The 24,030-nt window shown below is 36.5% G+C and overlaps 1 protein-coding gene across 1 annotated transcript; it reads right to left on the bottom strand.

Moving 5' to 3' along the window:
• Window positions 1–1,241: 1,241 nt before the first annotated feature.
• bmp8a (bone morphogenetic protein 8a) lies at window positions 1,242–20,023 on the bottom strand. Its single transcript, XM_059350766.1, has 7 exons — window positions 18,637–20,023; window positions 9,402–9,594; window positions 4,838–4,986; window positions 3,682–3,861; window positions 3,147–3,226; window positions 2,335–2,445; window positions 1,242–1,815 (listed from the first exon to the last, which is right to left on the bottom strand). Exons 1-7 carry the CDS (start codon window positions 19,184–19,186, stop codon window positions 1,666–1,668), a joined length of 1,413 nt encoding a protein of 470 aa, XP_059206749.1. The 5' UTR covers window positions 19,187–20,023; the 3' UTR covers window positions 1,242–1,665.
• Window positions 20,024–24,030: the final 4,007 nt, after the last annotated feature.

Genomic DNA, 24,030 nt, shown 5'->3' with positions numbered 1-24,030 from the left:
ATTGTGTGTGATGTGTCTGTGTGACTTTATCATTACATTCTGACATACTTAGAAATGTGACATTTTCATTTGTTTTAGGCTTTGTAAAAGTCCTAGTGTGTAAGATATTGTGTAAGCTGTAGCTTTTTCCATAAGCTCTTCTTGTGTCCAAGATCATTAGAGCATGAAATCAATGTAAAATATAATTTGTATTTATTTATTTATACACATATTATCTGCGTTATATGTAAAGATGTTTTATATTTTGACTTCCATGTAGAGAGTGGTTTCTGGTTCAATTACATGTACCTACAAGATGCATATAAAAGGAAAAAAAGGTTAAGAGGAAGGTGGGTTAAATGTCTACAGACCAGTCGTTGACAACATCTTGATCCAGTTTGTAAGAAAGAGACATTAACTTCTGGTTTATTCAAAGCCAAATAAATTGCCTCTCATGTTGTTGTTCATGTCGCATGATTTATTTGTCACAGCCACAGGGAGCCACTGCAGATGGCCTAAAGAGCCACATGTGCAGAGTCGCAGGTTGCCTACCCCTGTTCTAGACATTGCATTTCGACTTTTTTCTCGAACTTAATGACAAATTTTTTTCTCCTACCTGGCCCGAATCCTCTTCTGTAGAATTCCCACTGCTGATCGAATGTGATCAGACCAAAGATTTAGAGAACCTTGATGTTGCAGCCTGCTAAATCTCTGACTACGCATTCACAAACACTTGACCTGCATGCCTAATATTAGCCTCCTAGGGCAAACACTGTGGGTACATCCCAGTTCTCTTATTTTATGTCTTTTTTTACAGGGTCATGTTGGGACATCCCATAATATGGCGTTTTTTCGCTATTTTGGACAAACTATACTATCAAACGTATCAACAGACTATAATTGACATTTTAAGCATTTGAAAATTTTTGACAAAAATCGGCATGCTATAGTATGACTTTTTTTGACAGGGTCATTTTCGGACAACCCATAATATGGTGTTTTTTTCAGTATTTTTGGACAAACTTTACTAACACATGTATCAACAGACTATAATTGACCCATTTTAAGTATTTTTAGGAATTTTAAAATTTTACCATTTTTGACAAAAATGTAAAAAATCGGTCAGTTTGTCCAAAAACAACTGAAAGCCCTTTAAAATATATTGTTGATCATAGTAATAGTATAATACGTTCAAAAGATGTATTAAAACAATGATTTTAGAAAACGACTAAAAACTGACAAAACTATGACAGAAGTCGAAAGAATGTGAATATTTATTTTATTAATTCAATATGATTTTACATTTCGTCTTTGTATCAGACTGTGTTGCAACAAAAGTAGTGCTGTCACTTAATTTTCTTTCTTGCTAAAATACAACAGGCATCATTAACTGTAGGTTCTGCTCCAAATTCCCAAATAAACCCTTCTATGAAAACTAAATCTGAACTAATTAAGTGAGGCATTCAAGTGCAAAGGCCCAGCTGACAATTCAACATAAACAAATATCGATTACCCAGAAAATAGTGAAATTTTGAAAGAAAATGTTAAAGCAAAGGGTCTGATTTGGAATTAGAAAAAAACCCAATTTAAATCACTGAGTCCACATATGAGGGGAGAAAAAAAATCTGTGTACATTTTATTAGGTTTTGGACTATTTTCAGCATCTGTGTGGAACATTTCCAAATCTCATAGACAGCCGCAGGTCTTCACCACCATGTTCCGGTGCTTTTTGAGGATGACGTTGTTGTTGTCGTCGTAGAAGAGGACAGAGATGGGGCTGAGCTTGGTGGGGGCGCAGCACGCCTTAGGGACCTCGTCAGGCTTCAGCAGGTGGACCTGCAGCAACACGGAGGAGTAACATTCATATTTACAATGCAAATGTTTAACTAAAGCCCAGAAAGTAAAGAAATGTACCAATGCAATAATGTTATTAGTACTTAATAATAAGTATTCATTCTGCAGATAAAAGGTCTTCTGTGACTGATATATTATTATATACAACATTAGATTTTGTGTGCTGATGAATCAGCACTTTACTGTTGTATCTGCTTGAGGTGGGGCTAGTTTTACACACTTTATATTCTGTTTAGTCCAGTGGTTCCCATCCAGGGGTCCTGGCCCTACAGGTGCTTTGTTTGTTTTCTTGTAATTTTATATACAAAGTTTATTTATGCTGATTTCTTATTTATATATGTGAAAAAATAACCATAAATTCACTTAAAGCTGTCTTTGTTTTCAAAAATTGGCAATAAAAAGCGTTTTGAAGTTTTTTTTTTGCTTTTGGTTCACTTTTCTAATGAAAACTCAATGTCAGGATGAAGCATTGGTGTGTGTGTTGGATGTGTGTGTACTGACCACTTGCTGGATGAGGGCGTGGTTGGTGGCGTTCATGCAGGAGCCCAGAGGATAAAAACACTCGCCGTCACAGTAATAAGCTGAATATCCAGTGGGCGCCAAAACCCAGTCCTGAACACAAACACAAGGATATCTTTACATCAACACTTCCCTTCTAATCTGTTTAGAAATATTATTACCATATAATACAACATGAATAAACATGGGCCTGTTTTTACCAAACTGCTGAGAGTGAGCGTGATAATGGATCCTTCACTTTTCCTACTTAAATATAACTAATTTTATTATTTATTAAAACACTCTTACACGTAGGGTTTCTTTATTTGGAAATTAAAAAAAATATATATATAAATAACTATAAATATATTAGTACGTAAAAACTCTTACAGTATAGGTTTCTTATGTTGGAAAAAATAATAATTTATTTAATTTATTACTATTTAAAATACTCTTACGGTTAAGCTTTCTTATGTTGGAAAAAAATAAATAAAACTTCTTTATTAAATATATTAGTACTTAAAAAACTCTTACAGTTAGGGTTTCTTATGTTGATTTAAAAAATGATTTATTGAATTTATTACTATTTAAAACACTCTTACGGTTAAGGAAAAAAAATAGAAAATAAAAGTTATTTATTAAATATATTACTTCTTAAAAAACTTACAGTTAAGGATTCGGATGTTGGAAAAAAAATGAAAATTTTTTTGGAAGAGTCCACGTAAACTACAAGAAACTTAAGGTCAGTATCAGTAAAAGCAAGAAAAAAAGGTACATTTTTTCTTGAATCATAAAAACTGAAATATAAAGCTGACCTTCCATCCCAGGTCACTGAAGCTGACGTAGAGTTCGTGTTTTTTGCAGGGCTGACCTCCGCTGTTAGCAGGACTCCGATCTGAACAGAGAAGAAAACACATTTAGTACAATTATGTTAAATAATTAAATTATAAAAAATAAAGGGTTTCCAGACAAGGCATCAGGAGAATTATTTAAAGATTAACTTTCAAAAACATTGTCACTTTTGAGACGACTCAATTTCATATTTTAAGGTTTTACACTGATGGACTCTCCGAGTTATCAAGGTTTTTTTTTCTCAATTATTACATTTTACTTAATTAAAATTCCTTTTTAATATCTGCATAGTAACAAAATCAATCCAACTTTTCCATGTCAGTCCTTTCTTCATAGATGATTGCCACTTAGGAACCATTTTATGACCATTTCCACATCTTAAAATCTTAAAATTTGCCAGATAAATATGTTTTTAATAACCCCAAAGCTTGTAAGACACAAACAACAACAACAAGCCTCAGACTCAGAGCTTTATTCCCACAGTGTGTGGAGCCTCACTGTGGATGCTGGGGACTGGCAGGTCGTATTTGGGTTTCTTCCTGCGGGGATGTGGCTTGACGGCTCGCGGCGGCCGACATGGGACCTGACTCTCCCTGAAGAAGGTCACCATGAAGGGCTGTTTGGAGCGGGGGCCCCTGCGGCCCACCAGCCCGATCCAGCCTGCAGACAGGGAGCGGTCTGGGGGAGGAAACACAAATTAAAAGTTCAGTCAGTTAGAGACAACAACTTTTAAACAAACCATTTTTTACCATTCTCTGTTTGTGCTTCTCACACCTGGAATTCAGTACCAAACACAATACGTGAACTCCCAACTCTGACCTTTTTTAGCAAACATCTTAAAGCTTGGCTATTGGAAGAACAACACTGTTGTCACAACTGTGCCTAAACTTGTATATTTGTTTTAATGTTGGGATACTATCCACAATTTCTACTGAGTACATATATAAACATCACTGCTTTATTATGATAACTATACTCTCTCTTCCCCATTAATATCTTCGCTATTTATTATATCTTTATTTACTTTTTAGGTATTAGGGCTACGTGCAAGGTAAGATGCACTTTATATTCTTAAAAATGGGTACTCCGAATATCATATAATTACCATTGCTGGTATTTAATAAATGTAATGTGTATTAAGTATTGCGCATTTAAAATAGAACTTTATATTTACTGTGCAATCGGGCAATATAATTATGCACCTAACACTTAAACACTTCAGCACTCTGCACTTTAATCAACCCCTTGATGTGTAAACGTAGCGTTTAACACTAGTGAAATACGTTTGGTCCCCTGACCCTTGGCCTGTATGTGCCATGATCCACTATACTTTTCATTGTTCTTGCTTTTATTTTTATTTTCTGTTCTATTGTGCTCTCAAGGACACATTTTCTCTCCTCCTGCTCATTCTGGCCATAAAGACCAACTGTGACTTTATTGTTATGGTTATGGTATTGACATCAACCTGCCAAAGGGACTAAAGATGGAAATTAGCCGTTGGCTATAATCTTGCATATTTACATGTATATGTTCATTAATATGTATTGTCCCTGTTTTAAATAAATAAACTCAAACTCAAACTCAACGATCTTGCTGTAAATCATCCAAGTTAATGACAACAATTAAAAGAGGATTGTGATTACGGTGCACCCACCCTCCTCCGTCTCCACGTACAGGCGGATGCCCAGGTTGCTGCGGGGGTGGAGCAGCCAGTGGTTGGAGGCCGAGGTGACGTCGAAGGCCAGCCAGCCCTCCTGTCCTGCAGGCACAGACTGCATGTCCAGCAGCACCAGCTCTGGCTCTCTGAGACAACAGAGAAGACACAAAAATGTCAGTTTCATCAAAACTGCAAAAAGTAAATCCCTTTTAAAAATTGATAATGATTCCTTCACTTTTCCCACTGAAATAAAAGTAATTTATTCAATATATTACTACTTAAAACACTCTTACAGTTAGAGTTTCTTATGTTGGAAAAAGAATAACATTAATTTATTTAATATATTACTACTTAAAACACTCTTACCGTTAGAGTTTCTTATGTTGGAAAAAATATTAACAACATTCATTTATTTAATATATTACAACTCAAAACACTCTTACCAGTAGAGTTTCTTATGTTGGAAAAAATATTAACAACATTCATTTATTTAATATATTACTACTTAAAACACTCTTACCATTAGAGTTTCTTATGTTGGAAAAAAAAAAAAATATTAATGTATTTTATATATTACTACTTAAAACACTCGTACAGTTAGAGTTTCTTATGTTGGAAAAAAATAAAATAAATTTATTAAATATATTACTACTTAAAACACTCTTACAGTTAGAGTTTCTTATGTTGGAAAAATAAAATAAATGTATTAAAAATATTACAACTTAAAATAGTCTTACAGTTAGAGTTGCTTATGTTGAAAAAAAAAGTATTAAATATTGTACTACTTAAATCACTCTTACCATTAGAGTTTCTTATGTTGGAAAAAATAATAATAATAAAATTAATTTATTTAATATATTACTACTTAAAACACTCTTATCATTAGAGTTTCTTATGTTGGGAAAAAAAACAAAAAAAACATACATTTATTTAGTGTATTACTACTTAAAACACTCCTACCGTTCTTATGTTGGAAAAAAAATAATACAAGTAATTTATACAATATATTACTACTTAAAACACTCTGACTGCAAAAAGTGAAACCCTTGAAAAGAAACTCCCTCTTGTTACTTGACTAGAAAAATAAACTCTGCTGGGAAAAAACTGCTATTAAATTCTTTATAATAATAATAATAATAATAATAATAATTTGCACACTCAGTGAGGTACATTTTAACCAACATCAGTCCTGATCATAACTACTAAATACCCCCCCCCCCCCCACACACACACACACACCTTTTTTTGTAATTTTAACCCTTCACTTGTTGACAAAAAAAACCAAAATGTATTTATTTTCTGTTAACTAAATCTTAGTCAGCAGTGCTAGACTGCAACTAATTAAGTACTCTACTTAAGTACAACTTGAGATACTTGTACTTTGCTTGAGTATTTCCATTTTATGTAACTTTATACTTTTACACCACTACATTTAGCTGACAGCTTTAGTTACTTTTCAGGTCGAGATTTAACGTTAAAAACATGATAAATTCAAAATTATTACTTTTTTTTTTAGTAAATTTAATAACAGTATATTAAGTCGTTTTAATGAGCCCTATCATCACAACACTAAAATGCTGCTTACTTAAACGCAATAATAATAATAACTAGAAAATTTCCTCTGGGGAAATTTTGAAAGGGCCACGGGGGCTACTGCCGGTGTGTGTACACTATGATGAGATTCTTCAGAGATTTCAAACTATGCCCTTTAACCTCAAAATGTGTGTGTGTGTGTGTGTGTGTGTGTGTGTGTAATTAAAATCACATAAAGTTACTGTGTGTGTGTGTGTGTGTGTGTGTGTGTGTGTGTGTGTGTGTATATCTCTAACTGTAATCACATCAAAGATCAAAGGCAATCAACAGAATTAACTGGCACCTGTTAACCCATTGACGCCGGGAAAGCATTACCGCATATCTACCATTAAGACCGGGAGCGCTGTTGCGTCACTCTACCATTAAGGCCGGGACAGCGGATATGTCATTTTGTAGTATTTGTATTTTTTCCCACCTATTTTCGGTCTCTTGGACAATGAAATGCATCAGAACATGATCAGAATACATGCGGGACTGTCGCAATGCAACATCGGACTTTCCCAGAACTTTGAAATCATGACGGAAGACGACTATAGCGGAGGAGCTCAGCAGTAAGTGACGGAAGAGATGAAAACAGCACCGGTGATTTAATTGCTGATCCGGACTTTGAACCCTCGGAACAGAGAGATTTGTGGCCATAATGTGGATTGTGGAGATAATAATATTATTAATAATATATTAATAATAATAATAATAATAATAATAATAATAATAATAATAGGCTGATTGATTGTGATGATGATATAAGAAATCATGACTGTTTATGTCTTATATTACTTTATGCGTCATTGAGTACCCTGAAAAGTGCAATATATAAAATGTATTATTATTATTATTATGATAGTTTTTTTTATTATTACAGTAGGCTAATGAGAACTATGTCTATTTCTTCCAATGGTCATATCATGTTTGCATCTTGCTAATGGGCATGTATTAGTATTATGCATAGGATTTTTTATTCAGTCAAATGTAACATTTGCTGAGTCTGTTGATTTTTTTAAAAACTTTATTGAAGGTTTGGACAAATAAACTCAACTTCGTATGAAAGCCACGGGTATCAGCTCTCAAATACTTTTTGAATTTCATTTTTATCTGCTACAGAGGCTGAAAAATCTATTATTTAGTAGGTGTTGAATTTCCAGAAAAACTTCAGGTTTTAGGGGGTCATTTGAAAATCGCCCATAGGTTTTCCAGGCATTTTTTTCCAGGCGCTTTAGGCCTTAATGGGTTAATGAAAGAGTGACAGCAGCCAGAGGTGGACTGGAATTTCTGGCCTCGAACAGAAAGCATTTTTGGCAAAATCATAATACCTATCATTGATCCTACTTCACTTTGAGCATCCTGAGTTCTTCCTGAACGTCTACATATGTTTTTTTTTTAAGAAAAATGAAAAAATTAGCTTCGTTAGAGCGATCTAAAAAAACTATTAAATGTCAGACAGCTCAGAAATCTCCCTGCGTTTTTAATGTGGGAGCCAATGAGGCTGTTGGTGCATGTTGGTGGTGCATCTGTGCGTCCTACGCCCAAACTATAACTCTGACAGCTTTACCAGAGGATTGTGAGTGAGAAGACACATTTTCCTACGTTTCTATGTATAAATTATTTCTGTAGAGTGGAATTTGTGGCCTGGAGCGCAGTTTTCAAATTTATTTTTTGACAATTTCTTCTCTCCCCCTACACTCTGGCGATGATGTCACACACTGTGGCACGAACATTCCGTGCAATACACACACATTATAATCTCAGGATTTCTCCAAAAATGATCATGGTCATTGAACAGGGATTGATAAAAAACTATATGACCTACCGAAACGTGGATTAATACACCGATACACAAGACTTGTGTCTACTGTTTAAAGTTTAAATGGAGTCTCTAGGTGAAATTATGCCGGAGAAGTAGACGTTTAAAAATCTCCAATTATTGTTCTTTTTCGCTCATTTTTTTTTCTGCCAATTCATTCATTTAAATGCAAAATTTTGGGCAGTTTTTCGTATTTGGGCAAAAATTCGTATTCTGTAGAGAAAAGTAATAGCACACCGATCCCGATCAAAGCGCACATTTTGATATATAATTTGTCCTGCAACTCTTCAAGTTGTAGGACTAGTAGCGGGACGAAATTGCGTCCGGAAGAGGAAGAGAAGAAGAAATCCACAGTATAACAGTAGTGCCCCGAGCACTGGTCCCTACAGCTATTGCTGTATGGGACCAGTGCTCGGTGCGATTGCCCCGAGGCCCTAATAATAATACAATAATATATTTAGTATATGTAAAATAATCTGAGTGGGTCCATTCTGCATAATGAGTACTTTCACTTATTTTAAGTACATTTTGATGCTGATACTTTTGTACTTTTACGTCAGTAAGTTTTTAATGCAGGACTTCAACTTGTAGTGGAGTAATTTCACAGTGTGGTATTAGTACTTTTACTGAAGGAAGAGATCTAAATACTTCTTCCACCACTGCATGTCAGTGATTAGAAATAACATTGATTTTAATTTGCTGCAGCTGCATTTACTTTATTTGAAAAAAGCATGTTTTGCCCCATGTGTGCAAACATGAGAAAATGTCCTAATCTGGTGGAAAATTGTAAAAACTACAATTTTAAAGCCAGTGCTCTGATTGAAAGCCTGATATAATAGAATGCATGCTTTTATTATGTTTGTTGGATCAGAAATTGTGGTTTTAATGGGGACATTTTTTCCTCAAGGGTCTGAGTCTATAATTTCACACACAGTTTTTATTATAGACAAGAGTTTTTCAAAGTATGAGGCGGGAATCCCCGGGAGGCTTTTTCATGGAGGAAAATGAAAAAACCTTGTTATCAAAAGAAGATCACATAGAAAAAAGCCTTTTGGGGACAATGTGGAAATGAATAATAGGCCTTATGTTAATAACAAACTCTTCCTTACAAACGTACAGGATAAAAAAACACACATAATTAAAAAGAAAACAGCAGATAAAAATCACCTGTGTCTGCTCTCTCGCTGGATCTCGTAGACGGAGATGTGCAGTGTCCGGTTGGCCCTCTGGCCCATCGTCAGCGTCTTATAGATACGAAACTCTGCCGCCGTCACCGTCTCACCCTGAGGGAGCGGAGTCAGGTCGAAACGAAACTCCTTCCAGTACGGACGAGGCTGCAGGAGGTCACGCTCCTGCTCCACTGCAGTCAGACAGACAGACAGACAGACAAAGAGATTTCTATGTGCTACTTATTTCAGAGAGAAAAGATTCAAACAGTACTTGCTTCAAGCTTGTCGGACCTTCTTCTCTTAGTAACGGTTGCTAAGGTATGATTGGACGAGGAGCGTTCGGGGGAGGAGTTTTGCGAACGGTCAATTAAGAACAGTGATATTTACATTTTTTGGATATTTTGCATAATGACTGCAAATGGAGGGTAACTGCTAGCCTAGCTGTGTTGAACTAGCAGCTGATGAGTTTTTGTTTCCATGCTGACAAGATAAATAAATAAATAAATAAATAATAGATATCATCATTAAACTTACCCAGGTTATTAAAAAAAAAAAAAAAATTCTTATTTTTTGTTTTATAAGGTTAATTAAATATGTATTTTTTTAAATATGCAAATTGTGCATGTACTTATTGAATACATGCTCGTTTGCATACATTTCCATAACAAAAATTTTATTTCAAAAAGTTTCTTGTTGTTGACATATTAGATTAAAATATTTTTACAGAGGGAATGTTGGATATCTCTTTCATATATTAAAAAAAAGCATTTCATGGAAAGAGGTTAAAAAATATATATTATTCCAACTTCATGGGCAACTGTGTGGATAGAAATAAATATGAAATGAAACTTTTTTTTGTATGAAAGTGCTGCTGAAGTGGAGAATTTTTTGAAAACCGCCTCTAAAGATGTGTATGTGAAAATTCATTTAGCAAGATTCTAATGGTAAATATGTGGTGTTTTTTTAAATGTAAATGTAACAAATAGATTCTTCCCCAGTTGGTTACTTAAATTACAACATTTTTCTTTTGTGTACAAGTGTGCTAAAATCTTATCTTTAAATATGCAAATGAAGCATTCTCTAATAACTTTTGTTGAATTTTGGAGAGATTTACAGACACAAAGTGAAGTAAAAATGAACATCTGAATGTGTATTCTGGATGTTTTATTTCCACTAGTCTGACAAAAAGATGCAAAATAGCCCAAAATCACCAACATTGAACAGCAAATAAAAAAGACGTTGATGTTTTTGCCTGTAAAAATCAAATAAATCAACCCAAAACTAGTAATGAATAAATACGATCAGCTGTGCAGTGAAGTTGGAGATGAAATGTGCGACACAGAGAGGCGTGAGATTCAGATGGGAAAGTTTTTAGTTTGAAGCAGATGTAAGAGGAGAAAATGATTCAACTGAAGAACAGTAACAGTGTGAAGGTGTGGAGGAGATGAGCTCACTGGGAGATGAGTCAATGACACAAAGGGAGGAGCAACTATTCAGTCCTTTACTTTCATAAAACCAGCAACACAACAACTACTGTTTATTCTGACACAAGTAAGAGTCAGAATCACCAGATAAATGTACTGAAAGTAACATGTTTTTAATGCTTAAAAATTGGCCTTGGTGAGTGTTATATGATCCCTAATGTATAATTAGGGTTTTATTATTGTTATTGTATGTGCTTCGTATTCTGCTGTGTAGTTTGATATGTAACAAAATGTAACAAAACATTCAACTTTAAGAGCTGCTATCAGAAAAACCAGAAATCTATTGTGTAAATTTTACATATTATGACTAAGAGTAGCCAAACTGCTGCTGTTGACAGAGTGGAGAATGAGAGAGACGTTCCACTTCAATCTGACACAACTTTTAATAAAACACAACTAAAACACATCATGATGTGGTCAAACTTGACCTGTTTTTAAATGTTTATATATCAGAAATAAGGGTTTCCTTCATATAGTTGCCTCAAAATAACATGAATGATTCTCTCCACCAAAAAAAATGACCCAGTGGTGCAATGGGGTAAAGTAAGTAGTGAGTAAACCTGATTCTAAACAACACACACACACACACACACACACACACACACACACACACACACTCGACCTTGGTGGTACTTATTTACTTTAATGGTAAGAAGTTGGATTTAAGTCAGCCGAGAAGGTGTAACACAGAATTTGGGAGATCATTTAAACTTTATGCTTCATAAACAGTCAAACTAGGGAGAAATTACAAGGGCTAATAAACTTTGGGCCACAGAAATGTTCTTTGGTGGCTTGTAGAAGTGATTTAGGAACTCGACACATTCACCAATTTTTAATTTTCTCTCAGCCACAAACATAATTTACGAGTTATCCACAACATCAGAGACTGCTCAGATCCATCCACTTTCAAAACGCGACTCAAAACTTCAGAACTGCTTTTAATGTGTGACCAATGTTATTGATTATGATTGTTTGTTTAACTATATTTTAACTGTAAAGCATCTTTGAGTACCCTGAAAAGGGCTCTATAAATAAAATCTATTATTATTACTTATTATAAGACATGTCATGTTCAGTTTTTCACAAACATATTGTATTACTTTTTTGAGTTTGAGAATCCGATATTAATTATGAATATGAAAAATGAAAGAAAAAAAAAAGTTCTTGCATGAGGCCCAATTTGAAGAAAAAGAGGTGCAACGTCCTCTCCTCCTACACTAAAGGAGGTGTGTGTATGTGTGTGTGTGTGTCCTTGAGGAACCCCACAGGGACACGACACAGCTCTGGTCACTGGGGTTTGGTGCACACACACACTGAATGGTAAATAGAGATACTATAAGGACAGGACACCCCTGATGGTTTGGGCGTGCTCATATCAATACACACACACACACACACACACACACACACACACACACACACACAGTAATTAGAGACACTTAGTGCTCTGAACCACAGCAGCTGCTCAGCACACACACCACTAATTGCAGCCCTGCCTGGTATTTTTAGAGTCGCTCCCTCCACAGCAGTATTTTCATCTCGCTTTGGACCGTTTGCTTCTTCTTCTTTTTTCTTTTTTTCAACTTTTTTTTTTCTTCTTGGTGTGTGTCAGTGGGGCCTTTAATTCTAACCAGCTGTGTCTTGCCATTACATATGCGTAGGAACACACACCCATGCCTGTTTGATTCAACTTACATGAACTGCACACACTGATTAGATTAGTGGCAGAAATGGAAGCTGAATATAGAAATATCTGCAGAGCGTCACCTGACAAACGCTGCGTGGAAAAATACTGCTGACCAGCAGCGGATGAAGTATTAAAAATTACAATATCGTCTAATATTCTGACTTTTAGTTGAGTTAAAGATTTGCATAACCACGAGACATAAAACTATAATATATTAAATTACTATAATTATTTGTGTTGCATTTAATTTATATTACAATACCTTTCAGGGTCACAATCACCTTCTTAACTTTGGAGGACCATTTTCACTGGAATACAGCTAAACTGACCATTTTAAAGCATTTTTAAACCAAAACCTGAGGTGATTTATGTTTCATTACACAAAAAGTTACTGCCTAGTGATACAAACCCGGAGCCTCCTCACATGCTTCTTGATCAAGGTCAAACAATTAATGAACAGATAAACAAGTGTTTTAATTATTTATTTTTTATAAATTGATAAAAACATACCTTACTCTAATGAGCCTTTTAGCTAAGTACTACTTGAAATTTCCATTGCCCTAATAAAAAGCACCCTGATGTTATTCATGTGTCCAAAAGATATATCTAAAGATTACAATTTTGTTTCATTAAGGCAAAGTTTCTCAAACTGTGGGGTGTTATTTAAGTCAGAACATGTACCCCAAACCCATTTTAGGGACATACAACAAACAAATCTACTGCCATGGTACCAAGTTTCTTACCGAGGCGCAAAGAGAAATGTGTGACGAAACAAACAAGACAATGTCGGCTGATGTGAACGATGATTCACCACCAAATGTGGTAGGAGATGAAGAAAGACCTCCCAGGGAGCAATCTTGTTGAGTTTACTTGTATTGTTCAAGCAAAAAAAAAAAAAACTTCAAATTACTCAAAGAAAAGCAAAAAGAATGGTCATAATATTGATGTTTTTTTCAATAAAAGTTGCACTTGGGGTTTGGGGGGCACCAGAAATTTTTCTTCCTCCAAAAGGGGGAAAAAGTTTGAGAACCACTGCATTAAGGCTAAAAAGATTCCCTGTTAGATGTTATAAAAATACAGTTTAAAAAGTTCAATAAGCAGTCAAGACAAAGACATGATGCATGGAAGAAAATATATAATAACATAACATATCCCTGCTCTTCTGGATGAAAGTTTGTTTGACTCACCCACCGCCCCTCACATCGCCCTAGTTTAATATTAAGTTTCCTTGTTTAAAACCTTAAGTTTCAAACTTCTTAACATCACTTCCACCTTGGCATCATTCATTAGATTGCACCTCTGTTAATAATTTTAAAACTCAACTGATGACTTAATTATTTAGGCAAACATTAAGCTAATGTAGTTTGGTTAATGCAGAATTTAACTACTTTTATTTTTCTGCTGTTCAGTTGTATCTTTTACTAGAGTACATATTAATATTTCTTATCTTGTTATGTCTTATGTATCTTTTTATTTTTTAATTTATTATATTTTGATTGTGTTTTTAATAAAATAAGCAGCATTTTATGTATGAAAGGTGCTATAAAAATAAAAATATTATTATTATTATTATTATTATTATTATTATTATTATTATATGGTTTATAAGGTTTCGGACTTTGAGATCAGGAGATTGAAACCTGAACAAATGCCCAAACAGTTTTTTTAAAGTTGTTTTTTATTAGATGACATGCTGACATGTTATGTCTTATTTATTTATTTATTTATATGTATTTATCATTTTTATTTTTATTGTGTTTTTAATAAATTAGCATTTATGTATAAAAGGTGCGAAACAAATACAATTATTTTATAATAATAATAATAATAATAATAATAATAATAATAATAATAATTATTATTATTATTATTATTATTATTATTATTATTATTATTAAGGTTTCGGACTTCAGATCAGGAGATTGAGAGCTGAACAAATCCCAAAACTGTTTTTTATGGGGGGTTTTATTAGACGATATGCTGCCAAGTAAACAAAGTCTTCTGTCAGTTTCCAAGAAGGCGTCTTTCCTCACTCACCTGAACCTGCCCTGTCTCTTTAATTGACAGAAAGGAACTACAGTGTTAGACTGACTGTACCCGCAGCAGTGGAGCATCAGCCTCTGCTACAGAAACACCACATGGATGAAGAATGCAGAGCTGCAGTGCTGTCTGATTTATCTCGTGTCCTCTGGGACTGTGTGATGTGTTCAGTTTTGCTTCTGTGTAGATCTGATGAGGTTTTCAGGGTTTCACTACAGAATAAAAGCCTCGCCATTTGAAAGGGAACTTGCGTGTGCTGTTCCACTGTTAAAAAGGCATGAGTCACTTTGGAGTCACCTTTGTTTACAAGGAAGAAATGCTGTGTTTCTGCAGCGTTGACTGATAAATTTAAGGCTGTGTTTTCCTTCTCCAAAACAGACGAGAATTTGAGTAAAAGGAAACCCTTCATTTAATGCGAGTTCTTTAGAGACCCTGAGCACACGGAGAGAGGAGAATATGATGTTTCCCACGGTTAAACTGGGTTCAGATCACCGTCCCATTCCAGAGGAGCTGGAGGAAGGAAGCCATCGAGAAGAGGATGTTTAACTTTTATGCTGTGACAGATAGGCATCAGTCCGGCTGCTGTGAAGCACAAACACACGCAGGATCTGGGGTGAAACTGCTGCTCTGGCTATATACATTAATTATTATTATATACATTATATATTAATGTTATTATTACTGCTGTTATTTTATCCCATTAACCACCAAAACTACTATCATCAGTCACAGGTGTCATTATACTGTTATTGTCCCTCTCTGGCTCCCTCTCTCTTCATCTATTCTTCTTGGGTTCTTTACTGTTCAAAGGTTTTTCCTTGTCCTTGGACAGAGGCTGTCCAGTCCTGTACAGTTAGTGAAGACCTTTGAGGCAAAATTAATTGTGGGCTCTATAAATAAAATTGAATTGAAATAAGTAACTGTTTTACAAATAATCATTTTGGGTGTAAAGTGTTTCTTTAACTTTACTTTTGTGACGGCCCCATGCAGCTAATTACCGTTCGCAAAAGCTCTGCAACCTCAGTTACCCTTACTATGCCGACTGGCGTTAGCGTCCTTTTGCTGACTCCGGTAAACCCTGGCGAGGCTAACGTACATTGGTCAAAACGCTATACGGTTTCAAGATAAGATAAGACTCTAGTTTCACATCACTTAATTATTGGAAACACAACATGGTATTAGCACTGTACAGCCCTGTATTATGTTAAGCTCCTATCAATATTGCTAACTAGCTTAGCGTGCTAAATTTACAGATGGTGTCATTAATATAAGTTTGTTGGACTAGTCCTGCACTAGTAGTGTTAAGAATTGACAGGAACCATAACTGTTAAATCAGGTTTGGGTTAACTAAAGCTCGACCAAACTTCTCTTAGTAACGGTTGCTAAGGCTATGATTGCACGAAGAGCAATCGGGAGGAGTTTGCGAATGGTCAATTCGACCGTATTTACGTTTGTTACAGGCGCCGTCTAGTGGCCGCAGTAATTATGAAGAATGCAGAAGCGAAGTCACAAAGTGTAAAAGAAAAAACTTTGAACGTCTATTTCATTGAAGGTGCAGAGGAGAAGGAAGAGTTGTTAAAAAATACAAACCTGAAACGTTGCAATATATACATGGTAGCCCATAAAGTTAATAAAAATATTTTTTACCTCTTTCCATGAAATGATTCTTTACAGATAAAGTATATATCTTCTCAAAACTGTAATAACCAATCTCTTCCAAACATATCACAAGGAAAATGAAGCCACAACTAACAGAGGATTGTGTCTGAAAACAACTTTATGTGAGTGAGGTGAACTTAGTATTAAGAATATAAAGATCCCCTTAGTGAGGGCGGGAGATATGGGTCAAACAAATGCAGGACTTTCACCCTGCAGACCACATAAATGAACTATTATTCATCATGTTCTACGTCACCAATGTAACAACCTCACTTCCAACAGTTATTTTACTTTTTTACCTTGTTTTAAAGTGTAACCATGTCAGGGTTTTTTGCCCTGATCTTAGAGAAGTTAGTCAATGAGGTATTTAATTTAAAGAGTTAAAGTTACGCTGTTATAGTACCAATAACATATTTTTGAAGGTGGTACCAGATCATTTTTGGCTTAAACAATCAATCATTCATCCAAATTGTTGGGATATATGTTTTTGTCAAGAAACTTGTGGATTAGTCAGTTTCAGCTCTTCTTCGTATTGTTTATATTTATATTGTTTAGATACTGTACTTTTTTATAAATATGTTTAAACCTGAGCACCATTAGAGGCTGATGCAATTGCAATTACGGTGTGCTTGCACAATAACAATAAAGTTCTTGAAACATGATTTATATCCAGTTACTTAAAACTAGGTGTGGACAATTCAATTAATGAGATCAAAATGACTCTCTCTTGATACGAACAATATGTTCAAATCTTTGAGACTGTTATGTTGTAGTATTTGTTCCTGAGAGAGCTTTTCATTTGACCAAAGAGATGAAAACTGTCCTGGTTCTGGTATCAGATTTTGTGCTTTTATTAACAATTCCTGTCCTCCATCAATCATTGCAGCAGAGATCTTCTCAGCACTGAAACGCTGCTGCAGCAGCGGAGCGGAGCGGCTGGTGGATTGAGGAATGCTGGGCTGAAATGGAAACCTACCAATAAAGTTCAGCCGTCCTGACACTGGATTTAATCCTCTCCGTTGGGGTGAACGTTTGTGGAAATTTTGCAGAGCGGAGAAACTAAAACAGTAGCACCGATATGTCGCTGTCAGTGTCATCAAGTTCACACACTGTAATTTCATCCTCTCAGAGTTTACATTTTGTCGCCAAAACCACAACTCAAAAGCCGCTCTGTCATTCGATACTGATGATAAAAATGTTCTGAAGGTTGAAAGAATAGTTTTCATTCACTTACTCGCCAGGAATTAGTCAAGAAGATGGAAATTCTTATGGCTGTCTACAGCTACAGCTGGCAACGGGTTAGCTAAGCTTAGCATAAAGACTGGAAGCAGCTAACCTTCTAGCATTGTTAAAGCACATTCATTAACACGTTATATCTGCTTTTAAGATGGAAAATTTTACCTTCAAATAGGGTTGTGTTTACCGTCTGTATGAACATCTCCTCTTGGGGTATTTACAACCTTGGAAGCTAAAATTTCCCGAGAAGGTGAATATCATTTTAGTCTAATAGAAATCATCTTTGCAATTTTGTATCATGTCTGAAGAACATGTTCCGGACGATCTTTAACCTCTGTTAAAGAAATAAATTCTGTCAAATCGCCAATTGGTTCTGAGATTGATGCCTGGTAGTGTATTACCAGCATGCTTTTATTTTGTAACGCTGTGCTGTTTTCTCTAACCTTCAAAGAAGGAACCGGGCCTTGAAGCCAATTTTTGTCCTGGTTAAATGGAATTAAAACTTCTAGGACTTTCTCTGTTAGACTTACATTGGGGAAAGACTGTAAATTTGATTTACAGCTGATACATTTTTTGAATGTCACAATACCAGCAAAATGACTCGTGTTACTATCAGACTCGGTCTAAAATTTCTGCAAAGTCTAGAAGACATTACACACAATTACATCATTTTATTCCCAAATTAGCGGCACGGCAAACCGGAATTAGCAAACGTCACTGTTGGAGGTCTAAGGTCACTTTATACACGGAAGTTCATGCACCACAAAGTAACTTTCATAGGAATGAACGGGGCCTCGCCCACAACACTGTCTCCAGTTCTCTTGATAGATTGAAGCATCAGAACGATAACTGATGGCTTCCCAGATGATGCAAGGATGCAGGATCAGACGGCGTGATGTTGTTGCAGTACCAATAGGTTGCCACTCAGGGCGCCATTTATTGAGCCTTTCGCCAAGCGCACACCAGGATTTTCTTTGCACGTGTTGCACCTAAATGATTAGGCACCATTTGACCGTGTGACCTTTTTTTAAGATGTTCTTGTATGCTTTTATTTTGATGTAATCTTTGCTGCCCAGGAATGTAAACTGCATCACTTCCTGTGTCAGATGTTAAATGGTTTTACTCACCCAGGTTGACGAAGCTCATCACCGTGTCGGCCTCGCTGACCACCGTGCCCAGCGGCGGCGTGTGCGTGCTGAGGGTCGGCAGGACCGCGTGGCTGACCTGAGCCAGCCTCTCTGCCCCTCCAAACTTCCCCATCCCGGGTCCATTTACAATAATCTCATTCCCTTCGTCCTCCCCGTCGACCGACATGGCGTGGTACAGGTCCAGCATGAAGAGGGGCGCGGAGGAGGGCGGTCTCAGCGGCGGGTGGGGTCTGGGTCTCCCCGGCAGACCCAGGATGGACAAGATCTCCTTCTGCATCTCTTTCTTCTCGCGGCCGCTGAGCCGCCTGAAGCTGGAGTGGACCAGGGCCTCGGCCTGCTGGCTCCACAGGGAGAGACAGAGCAGCAGCAGCAGGGGCAGCAGGAGCAGGGTCCTGGGGTGGAGCGGAGGCCGGTGGGGTCTGGAGGTGGATCCAGTCTGGAAGACGCCACCGCCGTTGCTCCTCCTCATGTGCTGCTGTTTCATGTTGCTGCAAAGACAAGAGAAGCCGTGGGAGACGTCTGAGTCCATGTCTGCGGTTCCTTCTCCAACTTTTTTAATCTCACAAATAATTTCTCGACTTTATCTTCTCTCCAGTGTTTCCAGACTGACAACCACAGTGTTTTCTACTCGCTCCAGTTCGTCCTCCTGTCTCAGACGGATGCTGATTTATGCCTGATGTGTTTAGAGGAGAGCTGCCTCTGGACGGGGACGTGTTTACCGCCTTAAACTGCCTCTGTTTATTTCTCCCTCCCCCCCTTTTTGCCTTCCTCTCTCTCCCTCTTTCTACCTTCTCTAATCTTAAAGGGAAAAAAAAAACCCTCCCCGCTCTCTGATCCACTTCTCCCTCACCTCTCAGTCGTGCAGCAGAAGAAACAGAGATAATGAGAGTGAGGGCATAATTACAAGCTTCTCCAATGTGTTTTGAATACAGGCAAACTATGCCCCTGTGGAAGATCGGCCCGCGCTTTTGAAGTCAGAAACTTGGGAAGGATGGAAAGCAATTTCAGTGATGAGCAGGTGCCCCAGAGATCGGAGTGAAATCTGAGAGATGTGTCACCAGGTTTGCTCCCAGTCCTCCATGGCCTCGAAAGGACATAAAGTTCACACCTGCAGCGCGTCAAGCAGACACCTCAGGAGGATCGTCCGCTGCTGGAAGCTTTTATCCAGTCATCCTTGAGTACTTAATCACCCATTCAGGACCGCTCCCCACCCACACATCTCTGGGGTTCCAGATGTCTTTCTTAATCCAATTTATAAAAACCGATAACTCCAGGAAATTGTTTCCTGATTGTAATCCTTGAGAGAGGTTTCTTCTTTCTCGTGCACACACTCAGCTGTGCAGCAGTGAGAGTGTATCCTGCGTCTGAAGCTCAGAGAGTGAAACAGTTCAGCTCGTAACCAGGAGGGAGTTTCCCCTCGCAGCCTCCGCCTCTCGCCCTCTTTCAAGTCTTTTAAACTCCTTCTCTCCTGCTTACATCCCATCATCACCCCTCCCAGTGGTCTCTTTGGGAGACCTCATCTCCCTCTGCTTCTTACCTCCACCCATCTATCTTTTCATCTGCTCATGACTGCTTCCTTTCATTGCTACTCAACGTCCAGTCCCAGGCGGCTTGGCGGGAAGCACGTCAAGTGGCCCAATGCCCCGTTTAATCACAACAATTCTCCACTTACACACAACTAGCATTTAATTCCTCAATTTAAACTGTCTGCACCAAAACAAGCTGATGGGTTATCAGAAGAGGTTACAATCTTTAAGACCTCATAAGCAGTTACTGCAGGGTTTTGGATCCAAACAGACATGAACATCAATTTATCTTTCTTCTTTGGATTTGCACAAAATCTGTATTTATCCTATTTTCTTTGTTTGTTCAGCCAGAATACCTGCAACATCAGTGGAGAAGGGAAAAAAAACTTGTTTGTCACTGCCCAATTTGTGCCGTAAACCTGATTTATTCTACGTTCTGCCAAAGAAATGTATTGCAGTCTGTGTGATTTAAATAAAATAATTTCATCACTTTTTTTTTTTTACTAGTTATGAAACATAAGATTCTACACATATTTTCAATTAAATATACAATATTTCTGTAAAGAATGGTTAAAAATATGGGGCTAATGAAACAGCTACGGCCTGTGCCAGAAACCTGATGTTCAGAGGTACGTTGAAGTAATTTATGGCGGTCTCTGGGGTTTAAATAAATAAATAAATAAATATAATTCTCAAACAAAAGTTATTGTTGGTTTTACAAAATTGTCATACTTTTGAAAATAATTTCAATAATTAAAATATGCAGCTACAGATATACACGTCAAACTTGTTTCTTGTTCGTGTTCACTTTTTTTAAAATAGAAATTTTATAATCTTTAGTAATAACTTTTTTTCTTTTATAACCATTTGCTAATACCAGCAGAGACGGGCAAAAACAGTTGATTATCACTGCCTGATTTCTACTGGAAACCCGATTTGTTCTTCTTTTTGTCGAAGCAACTTACGGCAGTCTCTAAGATTGAAATAAAATAATGTAGTCACTGGGTTTAATAGCTATGACACATTAGATTCCACACGCTTAAAAAAAGAAAATATTAACTAAATACACACTGCTCCTACTTTTGTAAAGAATTTCTATCATCATGCACACATCTATCTACTTTCCTAACACTTTATATTACTAAAGGATCCCTGAATAATCTCTAACAGAAGCTATCAGCTGAAGTAACTCTAGTTAAAGCATTTTAGCTGGCAAGCTAATGCTAACAAAAGCTAGCTACCAAATACAACTTAAACTTTCTTTTTTTACATTGTGATAAAAGACATAAACTCATCAAATCTACGCCCATAAAGTCCAATTGTATTTAGAAATATACACCTAAAGACTTAGATAATGTTCAGAACAGTGTCTGTGAATTTCTAATTAGCATTAACCAGCTAACTTTGCTAGCTTTCCTGCTAAATGCTCATTTTCAGTTTATCTCAGTTGAATTTAATATCATAAACACTATCTATCAATGGATTTCGTTATATTTGTCTGATTCTCTCTTTTCCATATTTCTTTCAGGGCTGGTAAGCTTAGTGTAAAATTTTGAGGCACTCTTTGAGTGCCTCAAAAAAAACTCAAAACTCTATTTATTTATACTACTTTATGCTCATATATCTGAGGGAAATGTTGTACTATTGACAACTAGCAGGGTAACTTTGCAGATTCAGGCTAATAAAAAAACGAAATAAGTAATAAATTATAATGTAATAATGTTGACTGGTCAGCCTGGCTCGACTTTAAAGGGATTCTTACACATAAATTAATATATAATTGTAATTCAGTAACATATATGATTCTGAAATTGTCCTTTCTGCATGTTCGTTAATGCTTTTTATACTTTAAGCATATTTTTGTTATACTTTTACTTCAGTAAACCTCTGACTATATCTTCATTGTGGTGCTGATATTTTTACTCAAGTAAAAGATGAGTACATCTTCCACCACCAGTTGAAGCTTTACAGTCTCACGCTGAAATTAAATAATAAGCCAAATTATCACTCCAAAGTGGTTGTGCCTGAGGCAAACATTAAACACTTTGAACACCTCTGCTCTGAAGTGGCAGGTTTTGCGTTGCACTGTGTGACACTGTTTCTGTTGAGCCGTTCATTAGTTTGCTGAGCTTCTGCCCTGCAGCAGAGCCTAATGCAAACACTCTGTGCATGTGTGTGTTTAAACCCAGAGGACTCGGAGGGAAGAAATGACTCAAATATAGTAGTGAGGTTCATCCCTGTGCCAGCCCGTGTTTGTGTACTCTTTTCTTCAAAGCGGCCTGGTACTTGTGGTCACTTTGAAAGGCATGAATAACACTGACCAAACCAAACTGACCGCGGTTCATTCTGTCCTGGCCGAAAGGGCGAGTCCCAAATGCCAGGAATTAACGCTCTGCCCATTTTTGTTTTTCTTTCCTCTGCACGTCTGCGACTTCAGGAGGTTTTTGTCTGATAATGGTGAGAAGAGGAGTGAGAGGGAGATGAAGAGGAGGTGAAAGAACAAGGGAGGGAGGGAGGAAACGAGGAGTGACACAGAGGGAGTGAAGGAGGGGGAGCGCAGTGCCCTTGAAACCATATAAACCCAACTGAGAATGAAAAATGACATTCCTGAGAGACAGAAGTGGTGGAACAGAGCGAGGACTGTCATCAGAGAGGGAAGTCTGGGATGACAGATGGACTGTAGGGAGGACGGGCGTAGATGGATGGAGAGTGGACAGAAAATGAGAGGAGTGAGTGTGTGTACACACAGCTGCAGAGGGTGGACTCAGACCTCATCATCTCCGGTGGAACCACCAAATAAACAGGACAAAGTTATTTTCAAACTCAGTGAGACGCAAAAACTGGGACTGTGAGACAGAGCTGGAGGAGAAGTAGACATTCAAAATTATTAACGTGACTCTTCACCACCACCATCAGCACCGTTTTCCTCGTGTTTAAGTGAAGATCCAGTGGGAAGTGTCCTTATCTGTTACAGGATAATTATCTAGAAATGTCGGGTCACTTCCTCCGAGTCCGTCGTCTGCTGTCAGGCATGAGTGACTGAAGGCTGTAAACAGAATTACATTTATCTCATTCCAACCTCACGGAAATTATAAACACATGCACATGAACACATGAATACATACTCCTCTGTAAGAACTTTGTAGACACTTAAAATGATAATACAACTTATTAAAAGACACAAACTGAATCATGCATACATATAAACTGTACATGAAGAGACATTAATGTGATGCATGCACACAAAGGTACACTACTAATTACAAAAAGCAAACAAATGTATAAAAAATACATGACCAATTAAAAAAAAGAAAAACTAAACACAGTTCTATCAGAAATAATACATCTATATTTATACTAACACTTATATTTAAAAAATGTAATTGTGCTGTAAATTACACACAAATACCTCGTACTAACTATATTCAACTAATGAAAAAAAATTGAAAATATTTTATAGCTTACAATTGGCTATTGATAATCATTAATAATCATAATTATTTTGTAAAAACAAATAAATGATTAATTTAGTCTATAAAATGTCTGAAAATTGGGGAAATCACCTAACAGAATTATTACATATAAAAATATATATTTTTGGTTGTGCTGTTTAGTTTTATTTATTTAGGATATTTAAAAACATTTTTATTCAAAATCTAATTTTAATGTCTGTTAAGAGTCTTTGAGTATTCTGAAAAGCACTTTATAATCCAATGTATTATTAGTATTATAAAGTTAATTTGAAAGGTTTTTCTTGCATTATTATGTTCTTAAATAAGAAATATATAAGTTGTATGCAATGGTAATTAAAATGACAATAATGTTAATTGCAACTATTTCTGGGACA

This window comes from Centropristis striata, chromosome 14 (assembly GCF_030273125.1).
Source record: "Centropristis striata isolate RG_2023a ecotype Rhode Island chromosome 14, C.striata_1.0, whole genome shotgun sequence".
NCBI lineage: Eukaryota > Metazoa > Chordata > Actinopteri > Perciformes > Serranidae > Centropristis > Centropristis striata.
The sequence above is the reverse complement of the archived record's forward strand: the minus strand, read 5'-3'. Positions and strand labels throughout refer to the sequence as shown.